The 26995-nt window shown below is 40.0% G+C and overlaps 1 protein-coding gene across 2 annotated transcripts in view; it reads left to right on the plus strand.

Annotated features, from left to right (window-relative positions):
- Positions 1-4495: 4495 nt before the first annotated feature.
- Positions 4496-26995, plus strand: part of LOC126384317 (gamma-enolase) — a 36827-nt gene continuing 14327 nt past the window's right edge. Inside the window, exons 1-5 of one of the 2 annotated variants that reach the window (XM_050035306.1) lie at positions 4496-4605; positions 19572-19657; positions 22817-22912; positions 23569-23627; positions 25932-26001. In XM_050035306.1, the coding sequence (XP_049891263.1) occupies positions 19573-19657; positions 22817-22912; positions 23569-23627; positions 25932-26001 (310 nt within the window). In that variant the 5' untranslated portion in view covers positions 4496-4605; position 19572. Of the gene's footprint in view, positions 4651-19571; positions 19658-22816; positions 22913-23568; positions 23628-25931; positions 26002-26995 lie in introns of both variants that reach the window. The other variant, XM_050035305.1, reaches the window with a different exon arrangement.

Consider the following 26995-nt stretch of genomic DNA (forward strand, 5'->3'; position numbering starts at 1 on the left):
TGGCGCTCTTGGTTTAACGAGAGAGGCCCAAGGAATGGTAATTCAGTGTGCTTTCAACCTTTTGATGAACAAAAAGCGCCATCTAGTAGGCTCTTAAAATAAATTAAATGCTTGATAAGGCTTCATTTGGCCATCTCTACGAGGAACCTCGGTGAAAATGGCCATGCTGTTTTTCCCTTGGCAAAATTTGGCCTATCTTTGGAGCGTTGTTTAGCCCCTTGCCTGAGAAGCTAGCATAACATGGTTGGTACCACTGGATTCCATAGGTCTTCGAGTTTTAAAACTCAGCTATATATATACAAATATATATGCGGATGAGTCCTCTGTGCGGAGTTTGCATGTTCTCCCCATGTCAGCGTGGGTTTTCTCCAGGTTCTGCGGTTCTCAGGCTTCCTCCCACAGTCCAAAGACACGCTGATTAGCTCAACTGGTGACTCTAAATGGTGCTGATGACATGGCCAAACCAACAAATCACTTGACCTCTATTTTTGGAGTGGTGGGGCGGCACGGTGTTGTGGTGGTTAGCACTGTCGCCTCACAGCAAGAGGGTTGCTGGTTCAATCCCAGGAGGGAGCTCTTCTGTGCGGAGTTTGCATGTTCTCCCCGTGTCAGTGTGGGTTTTCTCCAGGTAGTTTGCATGTTCTCCCCGTGTCAGTGTGGGTTTTCTCCAGGTACTCTGGCTTCCTCCCACAGTCCAAAGACATGTAGGTTGGGGACAGGTTAATTAGTGACTCTAAATTGACCGTAGGTGTGAGTGTGAATAGTTGTCTGTCTCTATGTGTCAGCCCTGCGATAGTCTGGCGACCTGTCCAGGGAGTACCCTGCCTCTCGCCCAATGTCAGCTGGGATAGACTCCAGCCTCCCCCCCACAACCCTCAAATGGATAAGTGGTTACGAAAATGGATGGACGAAGGTGGCGGCACTTGTCCGACACTTTCTACTTATAATGGTGGCAACATGTGTCCCCACTTGCAATACTCCATATTCAATGTCATTACTGGATTCTTAAGGCTTGTGTCATACAGACACAGCTGTTCCTTAAACAAATTGATGAGGTGACTTCCATTTTGGCCACGGCTGGCTAATTAGCTAGCTAGCTTGCTAATTCCATCATGCTAAATGAGCCAAACAAAGTTGTCACTCACTGTCGGATAGCAATGTGCTCTTACAACTGTGACAAGAGTGTGTTGATGAAGCATTTAGCTACTTGGTTAAATTATACTCATGTTGTCCCAGAGACCGTTGATAAACCAAGAGGGACCACATAAGTTTCATTTCCTGTACCTGTGTCACATGGGTTTACCACTGTTTTTCCGAGATGAAGGACCGATTGTTGAGCTGCTGTTAACAGTTAACGGAGTTAACGCCGGATCCCATTATTTAACAGTTTCAACACTAAATTAAGCAGAGTGACGGACCCAAAGCCTTCAATCTGGCTAAAAGACAGCTGAAATGCTAAAAAAAATACAGTGGTGAAGATGGGATTTGTTTCTTAAAGTTATGTGCTCATCGTCTTTTCTGTCTCTTGCAGGCTGCCAGGAGAAGCGGACTGGCCGTCAGATATTGTCTGTGGAAATTTGAAAATAAAATTGACTTTTGTCTCTTCATTGTGCACACTTACACACGAAATAGGGTAACAGTCAGCTATTTTTGAATGTTAGCATTGATTTCTCACATTGAATGGTGAAATATTTGTAGTTTGAAAGGTCCGACCTAAATGAATAAAGGTCGTAGTTAACGAAGTATATGAGTATTAATGAAGGAGCGCCCACTGAGCGCAGCTTCTTTTATTGATCGTTTGAACGTCGCGTGGTGGTCATTTTCGATTAAAGGCCAACGTCTCAGCAACGTCTTGGCAATGAGCAAATGCTCTCCCTGCTACGTCTTAACGATCTAAACTTGATACATCGGGCCGACGTCAGCCAGATGTATGTGTGCTATCTGGGTGGCTTTATAAGTCTAAAAACTCTGGACTTAAGCCTTAGCAAAAAAAAAAAACAGTCAAGCATTGAGATCTGGCAAGGCTGACTTGCTGTTCTTCAGCTCTATTAATTAATCAATGGTTTTTAACACTGATACACCTGAAAGATTTTATGTCTGGAGAGGATCTAAATATAGCAGCTGGTGTATTGTAGGAAATAAAAATCAATGAAAGATCTCATCTTGTGAGTTTCTCAGGCGATTTATATTGGTTAAACTGAAAAAGAAGTGATAATTTAGCATGGGACAAAATGATTAAGACCTTCTGTTCATGTCTTTAATAGGTGTTTGTTTTGGTTCTCCTGGCTAGTCGTGGTGTGTTGTTAGTGGAGGGGAGCTCACTGAGGAAAAAGGCCAGTCGACCTTCAGTGGTAACACAGCAGAAAATGAGATAATTACAATGCAAGGCACTTCTCCATTACCCTTTCCCTCTGGATGGCTTCTCTTTCTCACTTCATAAGCATTACATTGCACTTTGATTTCTCCTAACTGTTTTTTTTCTTCTTCCCTTTGTTGTTGCCTCCTGGTTTCCTCTCTTCTCTCTCACCTTCTCTTCATCTCTCTCTCTCTCTCTCTCTCTCTGTGTCTCTATCAGTCGCTCACCCGTGGCTAACCGGGGGGATGGATGTCAAGGACGATGTGCTGCTTGTCTCCCAAAGATAATCCCATTAAACTCAGGAATTTAATTATAGATTATCTCACACACTCACACTCACACACACACTCATACACACATGCACATCCAGAAATGTGCACACAGGTGCACAGTGCACCTCTCTGTGCACAGAAACCCACATAAATACAGAAACTGGTACCTCAAGATAGCGCTCACCCATGCAGAAACATTTTTATCATACACAAAGGTAACACACAAAGACATGAACACACACACACTGGCTTCACCCTGTTGCCCTGTCAATGTGTATCAGTGTCACCCTCCAGTCGGCATTAACAACTTCACCAGTCTGTTTTTATAGCAGGAAGGACACGGCACAACATGAATTTGCGGTGAACACAGGAAGTAAAACTAATAGTCACTGCTGCTCAGAGCTCATCTGAAACACTGTAACTGCCAAACAAGATGAATCTGCAGGAATTTTAGGCACACTGAAAACAGTTTTAGTGCACCTGATTTGGGTTGTATAGTTTGTTTGTTGTGTGAACGGTGCTGAGCATTTTACCATCAATAAATCATTACAGTAATTTAGTGACACCTTTAGTTTTATAAGTTAGAATTCATGTATAGAATGGTGCAGAGACGGAATTTTTTTGTGGGCCAACCAGGAAGTTGGCATCGCCCTGGTTCCCTGGACAAAAGCCAATAGGATTTTTCCACTGGATTTTATTATTGCATTATTACCTCCATTTTTAAGACGAGTGGGATATTTATTGATGTGTTTTATGTCATAGAACACAACGTGAAAGTCTCTTCAGCTTGTGTTAACCACAGACATTATTTTGGGCATCTAATAATAATAATAATAATAATAATAATAATAATAATAATAATAATGATACAGTCAATAACCCATTCAAGAAATCTGTTGACTTCAAGACAAGGGAACTATGTGTGCAAAAATGCTAACTCATTCCTGCAGCACCGGGTAGATACGTAAAGGAGGCAGATGGGTATCACAATATCAACGTCCTACCTCTAATGAGACAATGAGAGGGGGTAGAGTTCCTTGGTATGCAAGGGTGGTGTTCAAAGCCACCAATTAACTCAAGCTGTGCCATCTCACAGCTCCACCTTCACATTACCTCTTTCTTTATCATATTAACATTTCTAAAGAGACACAGTGTAAGAGCTGACGCTATCACAAGAATGGTCATGGCCAATGTTCAATACCAACAAACAAAACTGGTTGTGTTTCAGTCAGATATTACTGTGTTTCCGGCGGCTTTTTAGCCACAAAATATGGGTGTTTTTTAGCAAGTTGTTTTCCACGAGGGATAGGGCCATAAAGAGTAAGATATCGCTGTGTTTCCAAGATAGTGCCACAAAAAGCAGCTGTTTTTACAGAGGCATCGCTGTGTTTCCTGCAGGTTCAACTACGGGAGTACCTTGCTCAAGGGTACATTAAGTATCTTACGACTAATCGAGTAGCCTGGCGATTCAAAAATAAATTGATGATTTGGCAACGTTACAGCACAGCATCTTTCTGCTGCTGCATTGTTTTCAGCGTTTGTGTGTTTAAATGCTCACACACACAAAGAGCATCATCATGTCTGAGTGTGGTGGAGAAGGATAGATTATGTAACTGTATATACAGCGATTGAACCCCACTGCAGCACCAGAGAAAAAGACAGGGAGACACAGAGGAAAGAGAGAGAGAGAACCGGTCCTCCCTTCATCTATTTTTACCTCCTCTGTCGGGCGACGAGCCTCTGCACCCCGTCCTTATCCCTTCATCCCACCCCTCCGTCCATCTCCTCCTTTTTAATTAACCCTCCTCTTCTCCTCCTCTTCCTCTCTCTCTCTCTCCATCTCCCTCTGAGTCATCTCCCCTCCCCCCTCTGTCACACATCTCACCCCCCCCATCTCCTCCTGTTTTCCTCTCCCTCTCTCTTGCTCTGCCTCTCCAGTATTTTCTCGGAAAGGCAGAACACACACACAGGCGGCAGGTAAAGGAAGGAAATACTCTCTTCCTCTTTTCATCCACTCAAGAGGTTTTGTGTTTTTCCATCCATTGTTTTTCTACTTCTTTGATTTCATATTGATCGGCTGCTGCTGAGTGCAAAGAGGATGCAGAATGATGCTGCTTGTGTGCGAGATAGAAATGCTACAGTTGTAGGTGTTATTGTATGTGTGTATGTGTGAAAATGGCTGTCATGTGTGTGTGAGTGAAAAGAGACAGGAAAGCATACATATGTGAAGATACTGTATATGTGTTAGTTTAAGGTGTTGCTGTGCCAGTGTGTGTGTGTGTGTGTGTGTGTGTGTGTGTGTGTGTGTGTGTGTGTGTGTGTGTGTGTGTGTATGTGTGAAAATTGTGTGTGTGTGTGTGTGTGTGTGTGTGTGTGTGAGTGAGTGACTTTGCTTCATGTATTGGCTGTAGAGATATGTGTGTGTATCTTCTCTTGGATTTCTTGGAAAATGGTTCTTTATGTGTGTGTTTGTTTAGGTGTGTGTTTTGGCTGCAGGGATATTATGTGCTCATGCAGTCAGTTATGGTCTAGTCCCTGGTATATCAAGTGTGTGTGTGTTTGATGGTTAATATTTTTTGGTAAATATGGCAGGTGTGGGAATGTGCGTGTTTATGGGATTTTGTTTGTGTTTGTGTGTACTTGTACATGCTGCATAGTGAGAACCAATGTACTTTTACACAGAGTGGGGACATTTTTGGAAAGTGAGGACATTTTGGCCAGTCCTCACTACTTCAAAGCATAGACTGTAAAAAGTAATTGACATAGCTACTGTGACATCACCCACTGGTTTGCGGACTCCCATTTTGAAGCCTCGAGTTTGGCATTTTGGCTGTTGCCATCTTGGTTATTTGGTTCAGGTTGCAATCAGGTTAAGGTTGGAGTTAGGGTAAGGGTTGGAGCTAGGCATTTAGCTGTGATGTTAAGGTTAGAGTAAGGCGCAAGGGAATGTATTATGATAATGAGGTTCCTCACAAAGGGGAAAGTACAAGAATGTGTTTGTGTGTGTATGCATATCCTTGTTTACATATGTTTTGGCTGCTGAAATATTACGTGTGTATTTTCTCTCAGTTTTTTTGGAAAATGGCTGTTTGTGTATGTATTTATGTGTGTTTGATCAGGTGTGGGTTTTGGCTGTAGTGATATTTTGTTCATGTGAGTGTTTTTTTCACGTTTTGGCAATGGAATATTTATGTGATATGGTCATGCAGTCAGTTATGGTTTATCATAGTTTGATAGATTTTTTTTTTTTTTCTAATTGGCAGGCCTTATACATATAGTGAGGAACAAAAAACATATTTTAGCAATAGAGTGAGTACATTTTTGGAAAGTGAGGACATTTTGGTCCATTCTCACTTTGTCATAGGCCTTTTTGAGGGTTAAGACTTGGTTTTAAGGTTCGGGTTACATTTTGGTGTCAGTTAGATTGGGGTAAGGGTTGGGGTTACGCATTTAGTTGTGATGGTTGAAGTTAGGGTAAGGGGCTAGGGCAGGGATACTAAACTCTCTTTGCCTGGGGGGCACTTTTGCACAATAACTAGAAGCCAGGGGCCAGTCTCAGCAGCCCACACAGGTATGATGTACGCATGGCTGTTTTAAGGTTTTGAGGACATAGGGGGCTTAGCCTGACCTCTTTTGGGTTGTCGGGGGGGATCCTCGGATCCTCGGATCCTCCTTTTTTTTTTTTGATAAACAAGCTCTATTTTGATGCTTTTTAATTCATTCTGGCACCTTATTCAATTTATTTTCATTGTGAACTAGAAAATGGTTTGGGGACCAAATTGCACCCTATCATGGGCTGGATTTGGCCCGTGGGCCGTAATTAAGAATCACTGGGCTAGGGAATGCACTATGACAACAAGGGTCCTCACAAAGATATAAGTACAAGAATGTGTGTCTGTGTTTTGGCAGCGGGAACATTGTGTGTGTGCTTTTGCATTCAATTACGGTCGACTCCTTGGTAAAATAAGTGTGTACGTGTGTGTGTGTGTGTGTGTGTGTGAGAAAGAGTTGATATCTAACATAGAAGGCACAGAAATGTGTGTCTTTATGTGTTCGAGATCTCTGGCACTGTGTGTGGGTGGACATTAAGTGTGCGTGTCGGGGTACTTGTGATAATTGTGAGTTGAAGATATATGTGCGTGTGTTAATGTGGACACATTAATAGCATTACGTATGTGCGAGACTGCTCCACTTCCTCTGTGTGTGTGTGTGTGTGTGTGTGTGTGTGTGTGTGTGTGTGAGCCTGCCATACGTGCGATGATCAGCCTTCTGTTCCCCCTCTTCCTCTTCATCCTCCTCCTCCCTATCTCCATCCCCCCAGTTCTCCTCTCCTCTCCAGCCAAACAGGGTCATTTAATTATTTATCTTTCTCTCTCCTCCTCCTCTCTTTATCGCTCTATCTCTCTCGCCCTGCCTCGTTTCCACTCACTCTCCATTTTGTCCTCCATCACTCCCTTCCTCCCTCTCTCTCCTTCCTCCTAGCCATTCTCTATGTCTCTCTCTCTCTCTTTGCATATATTTCTATTTAAATCCATCTTTCACCACTAGGTCCTCCTTTCTGTCTTTTTCTCTGCCTTACTTGATTCGTCTCTATCCCCTTGACATTCTCTATATCTCGCCTCCTTTCTCACCACATAAAGTATCAGTATCAGAATCAGAATCAGAATCAGAAATACTTTATTGATCCCCGGGGGGAAAATTTGATTTGTTACAGTCGCTCCAATGTAAAGAATAGAGAATTATAAGTCATAAGAATAAGAGTATGAAATTGAAGAATGTAAATATAAGGTAATAAAATAAAATAGAAATAAAAATGTGCATTATGCTACAATGTTTAACACTAGTACTTAAGATATTAAAAATAAAAATATTTTCACTGTGTTGAATCTATAAGTGTGTAAAAAATATACAAATATGTGCGTTGTGCCACATTACACTGTATAAACTAGTATGTTACGTTCATAAGTATAAAATGTACTATGCTACGATGTTCCCTGCAATATAAACATTAACAGAAGAAAATGCCACTGCACACAGCCATTCCCCAGCTGCAAGTAAACGGCTACATGTAGCTACATGCTAATGTCAGGGAAGCATGTAATCTTGGTTGACAATGTTGTTAAATTCTCCCTGATTTCGGATCATTTTTCTGCTGGAACATGTCTGGTCATCCATTTCAGATAGAGGGTGACTACAGACGTTCCAGCACAGACAACATCAGGAAAATAATGTGTTTTTTGAACATTAAAGCATGTAAACATGTTCTTGTAGAAAACCAAAACACAAGTGTGAACCTAAGTCCTCCTGAAACCTCACATGAGCATGAAACTCTCTTCTTGATAAATCAACAATGCAAAAGATGAACAACCTTGTCATATACCTAACAATGCATATATATTGTCATGGAGTTAACAGTCTACTGTTGAATTCTGGGCCACTTTTAGATGAATTCAGAGACTATGGTGCCACATTTTGTACCATAATGCTAAAATAAACCCTTGTGAATTTGCTGTTCTAGGAACAATGGCTAAGGATCATGGGTAATGTTATATTAAGAGTCATCAGCCATAAACTATGATACAGGTTTACTGATTAAACCTGCAATATTGTTAAATTATTCTGAGGAAAATTAGGAACATGATTAAAAGAAAACTTTGAAATGTAAATTTACAGTGTGGAAGAAATACTTGTTGAGTTACTGGCTGACCCCCAGTTTTTTGGTCTAAAATTTTTCAACTGTGTTGGTTTTTGGTTAGCAATTAATTAGTTACATGTGCTTGCAATTCAGCCCCTGATCGGCATTTTGTTTGAGGCAGTGGTAGACCAGCATCTCTTGTGTTCAGCAATGTTGCATCACTTGTTTTCTCAATGGAGCCTCACTTTGAAGAGAGCGATATATTAGCTGCAATTCCCCGTCTGAAATTGCTATCTGACATCAAAGTAAAGCTACACAGCATACACTTACACTGATATTGATTTGCTGCTGCCCCTGTCTACAGCAGTACATTGCTTAGTTTTTGTGGTGGTACTCCTGTCTGCTTCTCCAAACTCGGGGCATGCCGACATCTACTGTATGTAATACATTGCCTATGGACAAGTACCCCATACAACCCCACTTCAAAAGATCAGAACTAGCCCTTTAAGTGATTTTATATTCCAAAACAGAAACAACTGGGTTGCTTATTTGAAGATTAAAAATAAATGTAAATACCCAGAATACATTTTAAGAAGCACTTTCAAATATGCAATATTTATTGATCTGATGTAATTTCAAGGGGTACTCCACTGAGTTAGTTGAGGGACTTGCAACAAATTGGTGAATTTTCAGCAGGTTAGTGAAGCAGTGGCTGACATCCTGACTTTTAGTCTGTAGTATTGGTCATGCTCAGCACACTGGATCCTACATTTCCCCTGATGCATCTATTTTACTGTGGTCATAAAAAATACAAACTTCTAAAAAAAAAAAATAATAATAACAAAAAAGACGTGAATTTTTGAAAAGACATGAATATAATATAACAAATCTATCTATCTATCTATCTATCTATCTATCTATCTATCTATCTATCTATCTATCTATCTATATTGCAACATGATTCATTTTCTTATTTTATCAAAATGGATATTGATATGTCATTTGTATTTGAAGTTAATATTAGATCAATATTTAATTGAAAATTAAGCAGGGTTGAAATGAAGGAAAGAAAAAGAAATGAAAGGAAAGGAACAGGAAATATAGCAAAAAACATAAACAAAAAGACACTTTTTAGGTAATAAAAACATTGATTTAACTATCATTTAATTTCTGAATGTTCTATTTACTGTAACAAAAATAAAAAATAATGTTTTTGTTTTCCTTATTTCTGACAGAGACCTAACAATCATTATATAAAGAATCACACATCTTTTGCTGAACACCCCTTGTCGAGTAAATGACTACATCTTTAAAACTCACGCTGCAGTATGTAAGGCTGTCTGCTCAAAAGTCTCCAAGTTTCTAATGATCTGGGTTATTTTTTCAGACTTAAGACAGCTCCCTCCACAGAAAGCCACAGAAAATATTCTATATAATCCTCCTACTGATGAGTAAACTGCTCTGCCTCTTTAATCTTCAAGAATCAAACTGAATTGAATCAGAAGATCAGAGATCTATTGTTCTTTACATTTCGTCTTTCTTGCTGTATCAATCACTCTTTACCTTCCTCTCTCCATCCCTCTTCTCTCTGTATTTGGATAGGATTTTATATTTCATCTTCTCTTTATTTATCTGTCTGCACTTGTTTCTTTTTCTGCCTCACCTCCCTCCATCCTCCCACTCTTTATCCTTTTCCCTCCATACAGAAATACAGTAGATACCATGATAATATACATGTTCTCCATCTCCTCGCGTGCTATCATCCCTCTCTCCCTCATTCACTCTCTCCCTGGCTCACCCACTCACGTGTTATATTTTTCAGTGCTGGTATATTTTCTGCTGAGCACTGCAGTCTCTGGTAGGTGTGGTGTGGTGCGTTCATGGGTATCCTCCCTCTCTCTGCTGCTGCTGCTGTAGAGCTTACATAACTCCCAGCACAAACAGCACCAGGCGAGCGAGAGAAACAGAGGAAGAGAGAGGAGATAAGAGTTAATGAGATCAACTCATTAAGGTGGTGACATGAAGAACATGTGTTTATGGATATGAGATGAGTGTATGCAGCAAATATTGACAAACAGCTTGCTAGTGTTGCGCGCACATGACTGACATTCAAATAATGTTAAAATGTAAATGAATAAAAAGTGTCAGTCAGCACACGGGTCTGGTTTTTTTGGGAATTAACAGAAACAACACACTTTGTTTCTGTAACAACACAGTATGAAACCTTGCATAATGTGGGGAGGCAATAAGATGTTTTTTGGCATTACAAGACTGTGACTGAAACGTTAAAACTAATCTCAAGTTAATATTTTCAAGTCCAGGGAAAATTCATAATAATTAAAAAAAACAAAAAAAACCTGAGAGACATTTTGAAAACCTTCCAACCACCTTAGGGAAGAGCACCTGTTTTTGGAATATAATAACATTCATGCCAGTACCTCATGTAATTATGAGCCCAGTTGCCAGGAGAAAATGTTGGCAATTATTATTAAGTAAATGCATGTTTCTGCAAACCACGGATATGTTACATTTGTACGTTTCATACTACAGTATGTTTTATATCAACATTACTAAAGTGACATGGTGCTGATTACATGTATATGAGCTGACTTTATTATCCAGAGGTGGAAGGAATGGAGGATGGTGTGTCACATAGGTAAGGTGGCTGCCAAGCTGCAGACCACTGCTGCAGACAAAGAAACAAACAAAAAATACGGCTTTTTAGCGACCTGTCACTACGTTTCCAGCAGGGATAGTGCCATGAAAAAGTCATAATTTTTACTGAGACATCGCTGCATTTTTAGCTGAGACAGTGCCAAGAAGAGTGGTTGTTTTTATCAAGACATCGATAGTACCATGAAAAGTGGTTGTTCCAAGACATTGCAAGACATTGCTGCATTTTCAGCCAGGATAGTGATAGTAGTGTTTTTTTGAGACATCGCCGTATATTTTCAGCAAGGATAGTACCATAAAAAGCGGTTGTTTTTTCCATGACATTGCTGCATTTTCAGCCAAGATAGTGCCAAGAAAAGTGGTTGTTTTTCACCAAGTCATGGATGTGTTCAAAGTCAGGATTGTGCCACAAATAGTGGTTGTTTTTGCAAAGACATCACTGTGTTTCCAGCCAGGATAGTGCCATGAAAAGTGATCGTTTTTCACCAAGTCATGGCTGCGTTTCCAGCCAGGACAGTGCCAAGAAAAGTGGTTGTTTTTACTGAGACATTGCTGCTTTTCTAGCTGAGATAGTGCCAAGGAAAGTGCTTGTTTTCACTTGGACACCACTGTGTTTCCAGCCAGGACAGTGCTATGAAAAATGGTTGTTTTTCACGAAGTCATGGCTGCGTTAAAGTTGGGATTGTGCCGCAAACAGTGGTTGTTTTTGCAGAGACATCACTGTGTTCCTTGCCAGGACAGCGGCACAAAAAGTGGTTGTTTTTTACCAAGACATTGCTCTGTTTTCTGTCATTATTTTGCTAACAAAACTGGGTTTTTTAAGCTCAAATGTTTCCATTGCCCTAAACACTTTAAACACAGCATCATCCAAATGTAAAGAAATGTGAAGTTTCAATGATTCTGCAGTCTACATAATAACATAGAAATGTAACGTGTCCATGGTTTGCAGAAATGTAAAATGCCCAACATTTATTGTGGTGATTGGGTGAGCATAGCCTGATGTCTTGTTAAAAATAGGACTGAATGTAACATAGACACTAGATATTCAGGTCTGGATGCTATTTATAGACATGCTGACTAAATTTTCATTGGAGGTAGGAATATTACTGACTATGTATAATATTCACTGCCTGCTTTGATGCTTTAAAGATGTGATCAAGAATGAGAAAAAAAGAGGTGTGAAACAGTTGGCAGGCGTCCTGTATTCTGCTGCTCCACCCTGGCGAAGAACTTTCAAAAAACTGCAGTACTCTAGGGTGTGGCTTCAAAACAGCAACCATAAAAAGAGCATGATAAAAAAGCCCCATGGAATAAGAGGCCAGTAGAGAAAATCACCCACGCATCAATCCCCTCGACTCCGTATGTGTGGAAGTTTCTCTATGCTGGCGGCGACTCAGACACCTTATCTGCTCTTTCTTATGCTGAGCACCATTTATACATTTTACACATTTTGCTGACGCTTTTATCCCCTGCAACTTATGATGAGCGTGAGACCTGAACAAGCATAAATTGGTGGGTTGTCGACATTGTAATCGACCAACGGTGAGGGGAACAGGGTTCAGAGCTGCTGATGGAAATATTCCTGAGTCGCTCAGAAGGATCACATACGATAGAGGAGTGCTGAGCAAAGGAGTCAGAGGACAAGATGAAAAGACAAGAGGAGTAATGTGATTTCTCTGCAGGTTAAAAGCAACAAACAGGGGAATTTATGTCCCAGGGGAGGAGGGGAGAGGTGACAGGGAGACGAGAAAAAGAAAAGAATTGTGTAGTGTTTAATGTCAACAGGAAGGCTTTACATAAACAGAATGTGTTTGGTGTTTATCTGACTCACAGCCTGAATGCAGAGGGAAAAATATAGAGAAAACATGATAACAAAATGTATAAATCATCCAGAGAAAGACAGATTTTGTGCAATTACAAAAAAAAAGAAGACTTTTCAGTATTTCAGATGGTCTGAATGCTGTTTTAATCTGTATTCCCGTTACAGGGTTGCCACAAACATCTAACAGACAGAAAGAAAAGAGAAAAAGATCAGGAAAGATTATATAAGGAACATTTACATAAGACCACTGTACATTCACTCAATAAGGATTTAACTGGGTTATAAGACCATATAAACAAACGGAAATGTCAGAAAGTTGGAAGAGAGGACAGAAGAGGATATTCATCATTTTTCCCCTCACATTAAAAAGGGACACTTTGAGAAAATAATTGAAATGTTTGATGTGAAATTAAAGCACATTATCAAACAGAAATTCAGATGTCACAGAATGAACAGCCTCTAAAAGAGTTGTTGAAGAGGATAGAGACTTTGATGTTTCTGTTTGTGATGCGTGATGAAGCTGTGCTGTTTTAACAAATTTGTCTTTAAGACTTCTGCAAAGTTAAAAGTGTTATTATTGAGAAGTCAGTGTGACAGAATAGTAAAAACCTGAACCAGTCACAGTAAACTTTAATCAAAGATGACTATTGATAAAAGCAATGAAGACCAAATTTGTTGGATTAAGCCAGGCAGTGGTGGAGGGTAGCTACACACAATTACTTAAGTACTGTACAATTCTGATGTACTTAAACTTTACATGAATATTCCAATTTTCTGCTACTTTACTTCTGCTCCACTACATTTCAGATGGAAATACTGGCACTTTGTCACACCCAGGGGCGTAAATATAGACAGTGCAGCCAGCACACTGGGGTCTGAGGGGTGGAGGGGCTCAATTACTACCTGGAAATATGCCTGTGTTCAAAGAACTCACAGTAAGTCAAAAACTGTGCAAAAATGGTATGATTTTCTATATATGCCCCCCAAAAGGCAAACCCATCTCCATCATGGTTTTCTGTTTTTGCAAAATAGTATCAATCTATGACAAAATTTTATATTTATTCTACATCAACTATTTTCTTTCGTAGATTTTGTCATGCACAGATATGTAATGAGAAGGGGAAGGGGACCTATACATGCATTAAAAAGAGAGAGGTTAGCCCATGGACGGGCACCCTGAGTAGTTGGGGGTTGGGTGCCTTACTCAAGGGGACCTTGGTATTGCCCAGGAGCCAGATTGCACCTCTTCAGCAACTAGTCCACACTTCATCTTAAGTCCGGACAGAGACTTGAGCCGGCAAACCTTCGGTTCTTAACCCAAGTCCTGCAACATGTTACCCTGGAAATCCAGAGTTCTCACAAGAGCACAATTTGAATTTGCTCAGCGAGTTACTCTGGCAATCAGTAATGATGCTCATTACCCATGCCCTTGTAGCCAAGCTGCACCAATCACACTGGTATATCTGATATAGGCGGGCCAGAGCGAACAGATGATGACAGCGCTGCGACAACGAAGTCCGGAATCAGTCAGTAAACATTGCAAGATGGCTACGGATGAGCACCAGTTGTTTGAAACGGCTTTGGCCGCTACAATGAACGAGTTAGACTTGGCTTTTTCTCTAAAAGAGGAATGGAAGATGGCACTCGAATCTTTCCTTTGCAAGAAGGACGTTTTTGCTGTTTTGTTTTGGCAAGAGTCTAATCTACCAGTTAGCTCCGCTGGTAGCTAAGCTCTGGATATGTCACCCTGTGTATTATTCTGATTGGTCGTAGTGTTATCCAATTGCGTGCAGTGATATTTACAAATGCATGCTTGGTGCTGCCCCTCGAGTTGGGCCATTTGCATTACTCATAGCCAGACCCTAAATCTTTCTAGATTTGGGTCTGGATTTCCAGGCTAGCAACATGTATGTTGATGTTGCCCAATATCGAGTCTCTGCTTAATCATGTGGCAGCTAGTTTACATGCAAAATCTCTCAATACTGACAAGCTGGGCACATCTGCAAGTGGATGTATCATAAACGTGGCAGTCAGACACGCTCTTGTTAAAATATATATACGTATAAAACTCTCTGTGTGTGCTTCATAACTAGCAACTATGGCGCACTGTCAAATTAACGTCCAATAGGGCTCATCAAAAAACATAACATTACATAACTTACGTCTGTCAGTCACGTGCATATGTTAGACCGTTCTGCACTTTTGCAGCCCAAAACATGTTTTTTTCTAAACCTAACCAAGTAGTCTTGTTGCCTAAACCCAACCACAACCGTTTGACAATGTTAACCACGTGTTACAATGTGTTTAAACCAAGACACAGCTCATTAATAAACGCTATAGGGTGTGTCTCATAGAGACGCCAAAGGATGCCTTAGGGGCCGGAATCACACACTAATGGGCGGGATAAAGTGTCGGTATTTTACAACTTGGAATGAAAATGTGTTGGATATGTAATTTTTCTAATGTAGCACATATGCTGATACTTCACATTTAAACAATGCTGTAGGTAATGTGCTGCTAGGTTATAGTTTAGAAAAGATCATGGCAATAAAATACCCAATTTTTGGGCACAATGACAGCTGGAAATGTCCCTAATATCTTGGTAAAATACAACTAGTTTTGTTGTTTATCAAGCTGTTGTCACAAATTGTTTGTATGTTTTCCTTTGAAAAGCACCCAAATTCGTATGTATCCCAGTAGTCCGAAGCGTTTGTATGACGGCAGGTTGGGGTGTTGGATTGATCACAAAAAAAACCCTAAATTTCGCTTGGGACTTTGCCCTGGAGTTGTGTGTTTGAGTCCGGTGGAACTATGAGTAAACTTTGAGTCATTTCATTTCATCACCATGTTTCTTTTCCCAAACCTATCCACAGTAACTTAACGTGAATTACCTCACTGTACATTAAGGATGTAACGCCATTCTTGGGGGGCAAATTCGTAGGATAATCATACGAACCATTCTATGAGAAGTTGTGTTTGTTGGTTTCGAACAGTGGTCTGAAGCTTGTCCGGTCTGCTGTTAGGTGCCACAATATCCACTGTCCCCTCTACCTCCCAATGACAAAGTCAGCTTATATACTACATCATTTAAGAAAAGTTGATATGATAAATATGAAACGCACATATGTAATGTATCTGTGTTTTACAGAAACATACAATTTCAACATTTTCCTCTGGTGATGGGCTGTTTACTCAACAACATAAATCCCAGAAAATTATCCCAGATCTACCAGCTGCAATATTAAAGCAACACTAATGCAATAATAATTATATATCAATGATGTAATTGGTTACGTATTATTCTGAAATAAGCCATTCTGCAAAATAACTACTTTTACTTTGGTATATTTTGATGCCAATACTTTTTACTGTGGAACTGCTACATTTACTTCATTAAAAGGTCTCAGTGTTTCTCCCACACTGCAGAGGCAACTATATTAAATGCTGTGTGAGACACAAACACAGGAAGCTTCTGTCTTTTCATCAAGTGGGAGTTACAGAAACACTGTGTATGCGCATGTTGGCTCACAGGAATGTGTTAATGGAACTTAGCCATCCTTAACGTAATTATTTATACCTGCACTTCCTACGTCTGCTGTAAGGAGACTGTAAATCATTGTAACCTCTAAAATCTAATTTCCCATTAGATCTGACTTCAGATGGTACAATATCTATCTCCCTGTTGGCATTACAGTGTAGTTTTGCACTGATGAATGCCCACTAAAGAGGCACGATGAGAAAATATATGTCTACAGGAGCTGACACACCCTCTGCTCTGTCAGTGCATCTGTAAGGATGGCCTCATAATGGTGACAGGTTTCTGCAAGCTAGCAGCGAGCCAGTTTTAGCCCCTCGCAGATCGATGAAGTATTCATACAGCATGGAGAAGAGGAAGACATAAAAGGCCTTTTTTTGACATATTGTTGCAGTGCTGCGTGTCTCGAATATCAATGAGGAGAAAGAGGGGAAACACCCACAGAGGAGATCAGCACGGATGATAGTGACATGACAATGAGGACAGAGCTCCTGATGTTTTAGAGTTTAGGTAATGACATAGTGATAGAGAAATTTCAAATAAATCATCAAACTGAATGAGTTTATTTTTTTAATTACGTGAGCAGTGAGAAACATAACAAAAATGAGTCCTTTCATATTAGTGGTTAGAAATGAAAAGAATGGATTGCAAAGAGTTACATCCATATGTGATTTCTTCTTGAGATCCAATCTCACCGGAATGTTTCTTCATGTCCCTCTGTGGCACAGGATTTCATAAATAAATCTGTCACTAAGTTTGTGTGTAAAATCCCTCATAAATTCCTAGTAACCACTAACCACTTTCAAACTACTGATTTACTGAATTGGATCATGTCATAAAACTTTAATATGAAAACAGAAAACTTCTCAACTCTCTCTCCTCTAGGGTTTCCAAGTGGTATTATTGTTCACAAAGACAACTGGATCGCTTTCTATTTTCCTCAGAGCCAGCAAATAATCACAAACATCATGATTAAATTAGAAAAGCTGACCTACTGGGGAATAAATGTTGAAAGCAATACAGAATGCTGAGAGCCTCACTGTGTTATATTCCATTATATTTTCTATATGGTGAATTGCTCCCTGCCGCCTGAATTTCGTGCTTTTATTTACAGGATATGAAGTGTTCGAAATTAAGTGTTCAAAAGTTTCTGGGAGAGGACCCCCAGACTTCCGTTTGTGCCACCCTCTCAGTGTTTAAAAAAAACCTACAGCCTTGGTAGTACCCTTGGCAATGCCCTTTTGATTTACTACTTTCTCCCCAAACTGCCGCAATTATCTCCTCTGACCTCATACTGATCCCACCAATTACATTGCCTAAAATCACATATTTGGGACTGCTCTCGCAAACACGAAGTGATGCCTTTGGGGAAAACTATCGATGGCTACCGGGTTGCACAATGGTTGATGCACTTCCTTTGTGCTGTAAATGGAGCCTTAATTTTTCCAGAAGATTGTACCCTGTGGCAGACAGAATTGCAAAGTGAAATTGAGGCTCATAGGGAACCACTCTAAATCAACCTGGACTAACTCTGAAGTTGTCGAAATCTGGCACTTGGTCAGTGACTTCCAATGTCAGACACCGACAAAATAAGCTGTCCTTTCACGTTGGCGTAATACACAGCCGGTTGCTGTTATTGTTTATCGGCGCTCAGTGGTGTAAGGGGTAAATGTGGTGGGACAACACCAAAAGTTAAGGCAACGGAAGTCTGAGTGCGGTGGGCAGGAGAGGTTTTGGATGAATCCAACAACCAGCAACCACCCAACGCTGCGTCCCATATCGTCAGCAATCAATGCACCCAGGGTACCTTGCATGGCATGTGTCACAGTGAAAAGTCCATGACCAAATGTCGATATGTGACACAGATGGTGTAATTATGCCCTAGCCATTACTCTGTGCAGTCAACATCGACTTCATCATGAAAAGTTAAAGTAAAAAACTTGAAAAGATCTTAGCTGTAAAGATTTCTTTTTAAAAAAAATCTGTATAAACAGGAAGTCACCTTCACAAGCTGTAGCATAACTGCAAAAAGGAAAAAAACAACAATAACAAAAAAAACCAGTAGCACACAAAACAGGAAAAACAATGAATTTTAGCGAAGAAAAACTTTCAGGCAAAAAAAATGCTTATTTTCTGCAAATGAAAATGATGAATTATTTTTTAACCCTGCAGTGTTAATTAATTCTGTGAACAAAAGTAAACAATAAACCAGCAGACAAAAGAAAGAAAAAAAAAACAGATTTGAGCAAAACATGGAAATGTAGCTTGGTGCCCTGCACTGCTGTACAAAAGTGACAGACAATTCTGTTAATGTTAAAAATTACTTGGCAGAAATGTTATCAAATAGCTGTTGTTGCCTTAAATGATAAAGGGTGAATCAATACGTTTCTTCTCATTAACAAATCCCATGAAAAGACCAAAACCAAAGTGTTACTTCCCAAACCTGTGGCTCTCAGCTCCAAGCCCATTGGTTCCTACTGAAGACGTAAATCTTTAAAAACAAATATATAGTTTCATTTTTAAAAAGGGCTCAGTAACTTCCTAAAACAGCCAGTCACTGCAATTTTTACCAAGCAAACAGGATGAAATAGTGCACTTGTTTGGGACTATTTTATGTAGCGCATTAATCCACATTTGGTGCTCCCGTGAAAATCTGGGGGCAGCAGGAAGGTGTATGTGGGACTGAGTCAAAAATAAATTACAGTGTGTGTGTTCATGGTAATAAATGAATGAATGGATGTCAATAGCTCTATGGCACAGAGGAACACAATCTGTCAGGGTGCACAGTGCAGCCTTCTTTCCAGTCTGGATGAAAGCAGTGGAAAATAGATGCATAATTTCATCTGTTGCGGAAGAATTTAACTGCAACCTGCTTCCAAAAACACAAAGAAACTGCAGTGTGTGTGTGTGTGTGTGTGTGTGTGTGTGAGTGTGTGGTAGTGTGACAGTATACTGTATGTGCGTGAGACTGTGGTGAGCTTTGATTTTCACAGTGAATCTGCAGTGATGTTGTTTCTTGTCTCCCCTGACAGGTTGTTCTTTGTGTGTGTGTGTGTGTGCGTGTGTGTGTGTGTGTGTGTGTGTTCAGTGTGAAAATAGATTCTTCACCCATGAGATCTTTCTCTTTCCTTTATTCTTTCTCCCTCTTTTTAAATCCAATCTGAAGCTGCCATAACCAATACAACTGTCACACTGTACCTGTAATTCTGACAGGACGCAGAGCACAGCACATTACAAGGTAGAGCATTCTTAACGCAGTCTCTTTTCCTCCCTCTCAGGATGTCGATCGTCAGCATCGTTGCCAGGGAGATCTTGGACTCCCGGGGAAACCCCACTGTGGAAGTGGACCTTTGCACAGAGAAAGGTGACTACCGACAAGCCTGACTGCAAATATTAGATGGGGAAAACAACAACGTAAAGTTATGGATGTCTGCACAGATTCATCATGTCAGAAATTAGCCAGAAAGCATTAAGAAATTTGGCAGCGCAACAGCGTTTCTGCTGTAATCGTAAATTGTTTCTGACATCAAATGACCTTCATTTGACCTATGTCCAGATCAATCAGTCCTCAGCTGAGGGAAGATTGGGGCTTAGAGTCTTCTTGTAGGCTGAAGGTCCACATTATGAGCATGCTTTCATAACCCTTCTGTAGTCACCCAGAAACAAATCAAATTCATTACATACAAGATAACTGTTTAATTTGTATACAGATAATAAACAAAAATATGGTGTCTCCTGAACTTCAGATCAGTCTGACAGTCTATCAGTGTAATAAAATAAATAAAAACTGATGGACAGATTCATCACAAATGTCGACCAAAACCAATTTCCAGATCTCACATAAAACTTTTACCAAAAAATTGGTAACTGCTGCAAAGAGGAACATTGACAGTCAATTTGTTTTAAATTTGGGTGGACCACTCCTAAAAGGGAGAGTATGTGTTAAAGGGGAACTGTCACGAAATCATAGTTCTGCCCATTGAGGATTAAAGGTGCTACATACAACATTCAAAGCATTAATATAGCAGCAAACAACTATTTACTATGTAAAGATGTAGTGGAGTAATGGCGACCTGAGCAGAGAACGAAGTCACGCTACCTCTCTTGGTGTTGTAATCAAAGCTTCTTTTTTTCTTTTTCTTATTGTGGTAGATTGTACAGCTGCATGTGCATGTTAGTGTGTGTGAGTCCCTGTGAGAGTATCTCATTGGCTAGTTAACTGCCAATGCTCTCCTCTGTGCTCATACGGCTGTTACAGCTGCAAATGGCGTCCCAACTCACGGTGGCAGAACGACATCGTTGCAGAAGCGTAGCACCCACTAGAGCAGGGGAAGGAAACTTTTACAATAAAGAGCCGTTTTGGCCAAAAGATTAAATAAAAAAGTCTGTCCCAAGCCACAAAACTTGAGCCTTATAATGTAAGTAAAACAGCCTATAAAGTCTTAATTAGTCTATAAACATCACTTAGGGTGACCATATTTTGATTTCCAAAAAAGAGGACACTCGGCCCGGCCAAGAGATAGCCTACTTAAATGATACTTACTCAAAGATGCCTTATAATTTTAATATATTTAAAGTTTATATGTATGGATAGAAAATTCAGTTATATTACAAAATAATATCTCTCAAAGACAGAAATTCAGATAGGCCCCTATAGATAGGACACACACACACACACACTAGAGTGTGGCTACCCGATCCGAGCCCGACGGGTCCCGACGGTAGTCCTACCCGACGGATCGGGCTGGGTTCGGTCAAAAATGTATAAATTGTATTCGGGCTCGGGTTGGATTCGGTCAGCTTTCAGTGAAAATGTAGTGTAAAAATAAATAAAATCCTATTGTCTGTCCTGTTTATTGCTTGGGGACTGTTATTTACATGACAACAGCTGAACAGAACACACACACATTGGCTGTTTGTTTCTACCTCTCCCTTCGCTGGAAATCTCGGACCTCCAGCCGCCCGCCTTCGCCTTGATTAAACGCTGAAAATAAAATAAAAGAGGGAGACAGGTTTTTCCTATTTTATCTTATTTTGTTATATTTCTCCCTCTCCTCTCGCTGGAAGCNAACAAAACAGAATGACTGTCGGGTTCAGACGGGTTCGTGTACTTTTCTCTTGGACTCGGTCGGGTTCAGACAGAAATATGCTGCCCGTGCCGCACTCTAACACACACACACACACACACACACAAGGAAAACCGGACATTATCATCAATTTATAAACACCCCCAGGACGCCCCGGACAGGACGTGAAAAGTGGGCATGTCCGGGCAAAAGAGGACGTTTGGTCAGCCTATCATCACTAATAGCTCTGAATGAGCACTCATAACTCATTTGCAACATTAGCAGTGAAAACAAACAAATCTGTCCACATACTATTTGAGTCTCTATTTTACTCTAAAACTTTTCAGTTTTTGAATTTGTAATCCAAAGCTAGTCTAGCCAGGAAAACTTAAAACAAGACACTGCTGTTGAAGTTCAGCAAAATTTATAGAAAAAAGTGGTAAGCCATTGAATTTGAAAATTAAAATGTTAAATAAAACATTAATAATTTCCACATAATTTTTTGTCAAAGCCACAGGGAGCCACTGGAGAGGGGCTAAAGAGTGTCAAGTTGCTTATCCCTGCACTAGAGGGTGACACAGGAGTGGGTTTTCGCTTCTGTCCCATCCCACTCCCACAGAACAACTCATATTTTGTCCCAAACCTGGAAGAAAGACTTCCGTACTGTCTTGTTCCCATGTTAAGTTTTTAAATAATAAAGAAAATAGTGTGTATTCACGTTAGAGCTGCATATTTATGTACAAAAACTGAGCATATTCAATCAGCCATACAGTAAAACATAATGCTAATAATTCCTAACAGCTGACAAAGCTATATTGTACATATTCGTTTTGTTGTACATTTATATATTTTTCCTATATTTATTGTAATCTTTCTAATCTATGTTTATGTTCATAACTGTTGCAGTACCTTTTCTTAAATTCATTTCCTCTTAATATGCTTATTGTATGCAGCAAACACCAAGGCAAAAATCTTGTGAGTAAAAACTTACTTAGTAATAAACCTTATTCTGATTCTGATTTTAATGGCTACAACCATGTGTCAAATAACTAGCGCTTAGTCTGTTACCACTATGCTAACATATAATAGGAATTACCTTTAACATGCTATCCAGAATTAGCATCATGACTGCAATAATATTATCTTAAATTATTCATTTTACTTAACATGCTTCACATAAATCAACATGTGCGCTCATATTTAGAAGCATGTATTATACTATGTTCAGTGAAAACAGACAAGGTTAGCACCGTTAGCCGCCAGTTGCCGGCTTAGCCACCTCCATGTTGAAAGCCGTGTGCAGAGAATCCCGACTCTGAATATGGCATACAGCTCCTTTGATTCAAACAAAAAATGTCTGTAGAATGGAAACTATGAACTACATTTTGGTTTCCTCCTCTCGTGTCAATTCATAACATTTAAAACCTTAATTTTTTCTCCGTCTTTCTGATTTTCAGGTCTGTTCAGGGCTGCGGTGCCCAGTGGAGCATCCACGGGGATCTATGAGGCCCTGGAGCTCCGAGATGGAGACAAGAGTCGCTTCAAGGGCAAAGGTACGGTGAGAGATTGATTGTGTTTCCATTCATATTCACATTCTTTAAACAGTTAAAGCTACAACGTGTTAGTTTTGACCGCAAGAGGACAGAAGGATTTCTAAACATTCAAAAAAAAAAAAACTGAATTAGTCCTCTGCTCTGATTTATTATCTTAACATGGGCTTTCTGTAATGTGTCTTTCTCAAAAGCTGAAACACGTCATTAGCATGGCATTTTAACCAAACAAAGTTTCCGTATTTAACAACCACCACTCCCATTATGCATATGTGAAGCCGAATGCTAGCAAAGTACATTGTTTAAAAAATCAGTAAAGTTCAACCTGTACTGTCCAGTACAGTTGTAAATATTAAGTCACAGAAGCTAGTGGAAAAGAGGCTAATACAGACTGCTACCAACACATTTGTTGTTTTTCTTGTTTTTCATCACTAGGAATCAGTTTAATTCAGCTTTTAGCCTCCAGAAAACTTTGTTACATTTCTGCTTGTAAATGAAACCTTGCCTGTGACCAGAAAGCTAGCAGACAAGAGGCTAGCGTGGAATCAGTGTCAGTATCACAAGGGTTCTTTAATGTTGGATTTAGACAAAGAGTACATTTACATTAATTACTTTTTTTCCTTTTCTGACTCACTAATCTTATTTGTCCTCTCTTCCAGGTGTTTTGAAGGCAGTCGGGCACATCAACGATACTCTTGGTCCCGCTCTTATAGCCTCTGTAAGTCATCAATACGTCAATGTACTAACTATATTTAAAGATACTGTCCTCTGTTAAGTTCTTAGCAGGCCCAAGAGTTGTAGGTAACGGTTGTGTGTTAGCAGTATTTCTGCCCTCCCAGTCAACAAAAGTCACAGTTTTATAGAGAGCTAAACATTAAAGATTTAATTTGGGGACTTATTGTAGGCTAACCCAGAAGTTAGCATCATACTGGTTACCTCGACAAAAAGCCAATGGAGTCATTACAATGGATTTTGGATTATTGCAAAAAATAAACTCTGTGGCAAACAAAAGTTTATGATACTTACATGTTTACTTACTACTTACAGGTAGTCCTCACAAACGAACACCACTTTTATGATTTATGAAGCATAAATACAATTGCCAGAAGCAAAATGTAAGGCTTTAAAAAAACTACACCAAGGTCAAAAAGCCTTTCCTCTTAGCGTGACCTGATCGAGCCAGTGGTAATGGCAAGAGCGCGGGTATAAACACAAACGGAATGTGAAGTACATGAATTTCCATGTTCAGACTTTTCAGACCCTCTTAGCAACTTTATTTCTAGAAAAGCATCTAGCGACAAACTTAGCAACTTATTCAGACCATCATGGAAAAAGACAAATAGCCTACACTGTAAATGAGTGTCATGCTTGCAGCTCAGAGTAATTGCAGCCCACGGCTCATTGCCATCAGTGCAGGGTCGCTCTCACATCATCTGGAGACTTTTAGCGACTACTGGAGTTAATGCTAGCTACTTTAATTGGAGAAGAGTTGACAACACTGGTGATGACATTTAATGTCCCCAGCAACCTTGGTAGTCTCATTTAGCCACCACCTTTTTTCAGACACGTAAAAGCTTCAAAATTGGGGGATCCAAGCGGGGGATTTACTGACGTATTTATGTTGTACAATACAAGGTGAAAGTCTCTTAACCTTGTGTTAACCACAGAAGTTATTTCAGGCATCGGACCAAAAACCCAATGAATTTGAGACAGGGGAACGGGAAGTGTAAAATTGCTGACTCATTTCTGGGTATAAGGGCTCATTCCTGCAGGACTGTATTCAGCCTTACTTGTAATATCTTTGGGCTCATTTGCCTTGATTGTCCCTTTATTAATGACACTCAGTTTTGGTGGTTCGTTATTTCAGTCCCACCAGGCTTTGCCTAAAAAATGTTTTCCTAAGCCCCAACATCCAGGTTTCAGATGTCCTTTTAGAGAACCGTGTGTGACATTAAAGGTATTGTGTTCATGTGTCTCAACAGTCTATAGACAGATTAAATCAGGCTGAAAATGTCCAGTTTGAACATTAGATACGAACAAAACAACCTCATGCAGCAGGTGACACTGAGCACAAGTTCAGTCACTAGATGGACAGATGGCTATCATATCTGGATGGGCAGACAGGAAGCTCTGAGAATAAGATAGTCTTTCCAGTTATCAGTAATGGAGAAGAAAAGCGTGTGTGTGTGTGTGTGTTTAGAGATACTGTGAATAAAAGATGACGATAATATATCTGTGTGAGAAAGAAGTGTGTGAGTGAGTGAATGAGGTGTGTGTGTTTATGTGTGAGTGTGTGTAAGTATGTAAGTATGATTCAGATATCTGCTGCAGTGCAGTATGGGTAATTCCTTCAATCAGCAGATGTTTTTTGCTGATTGAAGGAATTACCCATACTGCACTGCAGCACATATTTGTTCTCACAATACTTGAGGAGATCCCAGGGGAGAGGGGGTAGCAACACAACTCCACCTAATGGAGGCTTATGGCGCCCCAGATTCAAACGTCCAAAAACACATAATTGAAACCACAAAATATCTCCATACTGCTCGTCCGTAGTGATCCAAGTGTCCTGAAGCCCCGACATAAAAAGTTGTTTGGAAAAACGTCATTTGAACTCTGTTTTTAGCCTCATCATCAACAACTTTTTATGTCGGGGCTTCAGGACACTTGGATCACTACGGACGAGCAGTATGGAGATATTTTGTGGTTTCAATTATGTGTTTTTGGACGTTTGAATCTGGGGCGCTGTAAGCCTGCATTAGGTGGAGTTGTGTTGCTACCCCCTCTCCCCTTGGATCTCCGCAAGTGTTGTGAGGACTCTAAAACTTCACCTGAGCCTCCATCAGAATATGGGCGAGTAGATAATGGCTGATTTTTCATTTTTGGGTACATCTTTAAATGCTTTTGAAGACATCTGAGCACAGCACAAGAAAACAGGTTTAAAAGGGTTAATATCAATATAGTGATTGCCTTACCTGTGTGTACTGTCAAGATGAGTGTTTGTATTTGTGTGTGTCTGCAGGGCATCAGTGTGGTGGAGCAGGAGCAGTTGGACAACATGATGATTGAGATGGATGGCACAGAAAACAAATGTGAGTCAAAACAAGCTGTGATGGACTAAAAACACTGCATCATCAGAGTTCACCAGCCAGCTGGAAATCTTGTTCCTGCAGCTCGTGTGAAGTCACACTCATTTTGAAAAATGTCTTTACCAAAGGCCCGTTTGTCACAAAGTGGGTAACAAGAGGAAATAAATACAGACGGAAACAAGACAGAGAAAATAGATTGCTGTTCCAAACGGGCTTTGGCACGGCCGACGCAAACTCACACCGTTAATAAATAAATTCACTGTTCATTTATTCTTATTTACAGTCATGCCAACTAATCATTTCAGGCAGCAAGGTAAACAGCAGTGAAAGTAATGGTGTTTGGAGAAATGAATTTCAGCCAGCACAGAAAAACCTGTCAGACTAAAGTCTCTTTCAAAATTAATGCACTACGTCTGTACAACACCACGAAATGACGTGTTTTTTTTTCTCCTTCAAAAACATACACACATGGTAAGGTTTAGGAAAAAAGAACAGGGTTTGGCTTTAGAATCTTACGGAATGTGAACACTGCTCTCTCAGGTGAAAGTCGGTGCTTGTTGGACCTATCCACCACCCCTCCTGCCCACCCCGCATGGACATTCGCCAGCTTTACTTTTGTCCTTGTCCCGCCACCTAAAAGGCTAGTAAAAGGGACTGGGCATTTAACTGGGGCTAGGCCTTTAATTTAAGTTTTAATGTATATTGAGAATTGAGCTTAAAACTATTGTCTGATCATAAAACTAAAATAAATATTATTGTTTTGAATTAATCAGACTGAATACTGAAATCTCTTTTCTTTGGTCAAAATTTTAAGTAATCTTAAATAAGAACCATGTTCATTTACTCTTAACACACATGTTGTTACACCTCTGACATGAACCACTGCTACAAAAATGGTAAAACTTAACCTGACACTAAGGAAATCTAAACTGCCAAATCCACTTTATAGACCACTTTATAGACCAAACTGATGTCACAATGACATCAGTTTGTTAGC

This window comes from Epinephelus moara, chromosome 22 (assembly GCF_006386435.1).
Source record: "Epinephelus moara isolate mb chromosome 22, YSFRI_EMoa_1.0, whole genome shotgun sequence".
Classification (NCBI taxonomy): Eukaryota; Metazoa; Chordata; class Actinopteri; order Perciformes; family Serranidae; genus Epinephelus; species Epinephelus moara.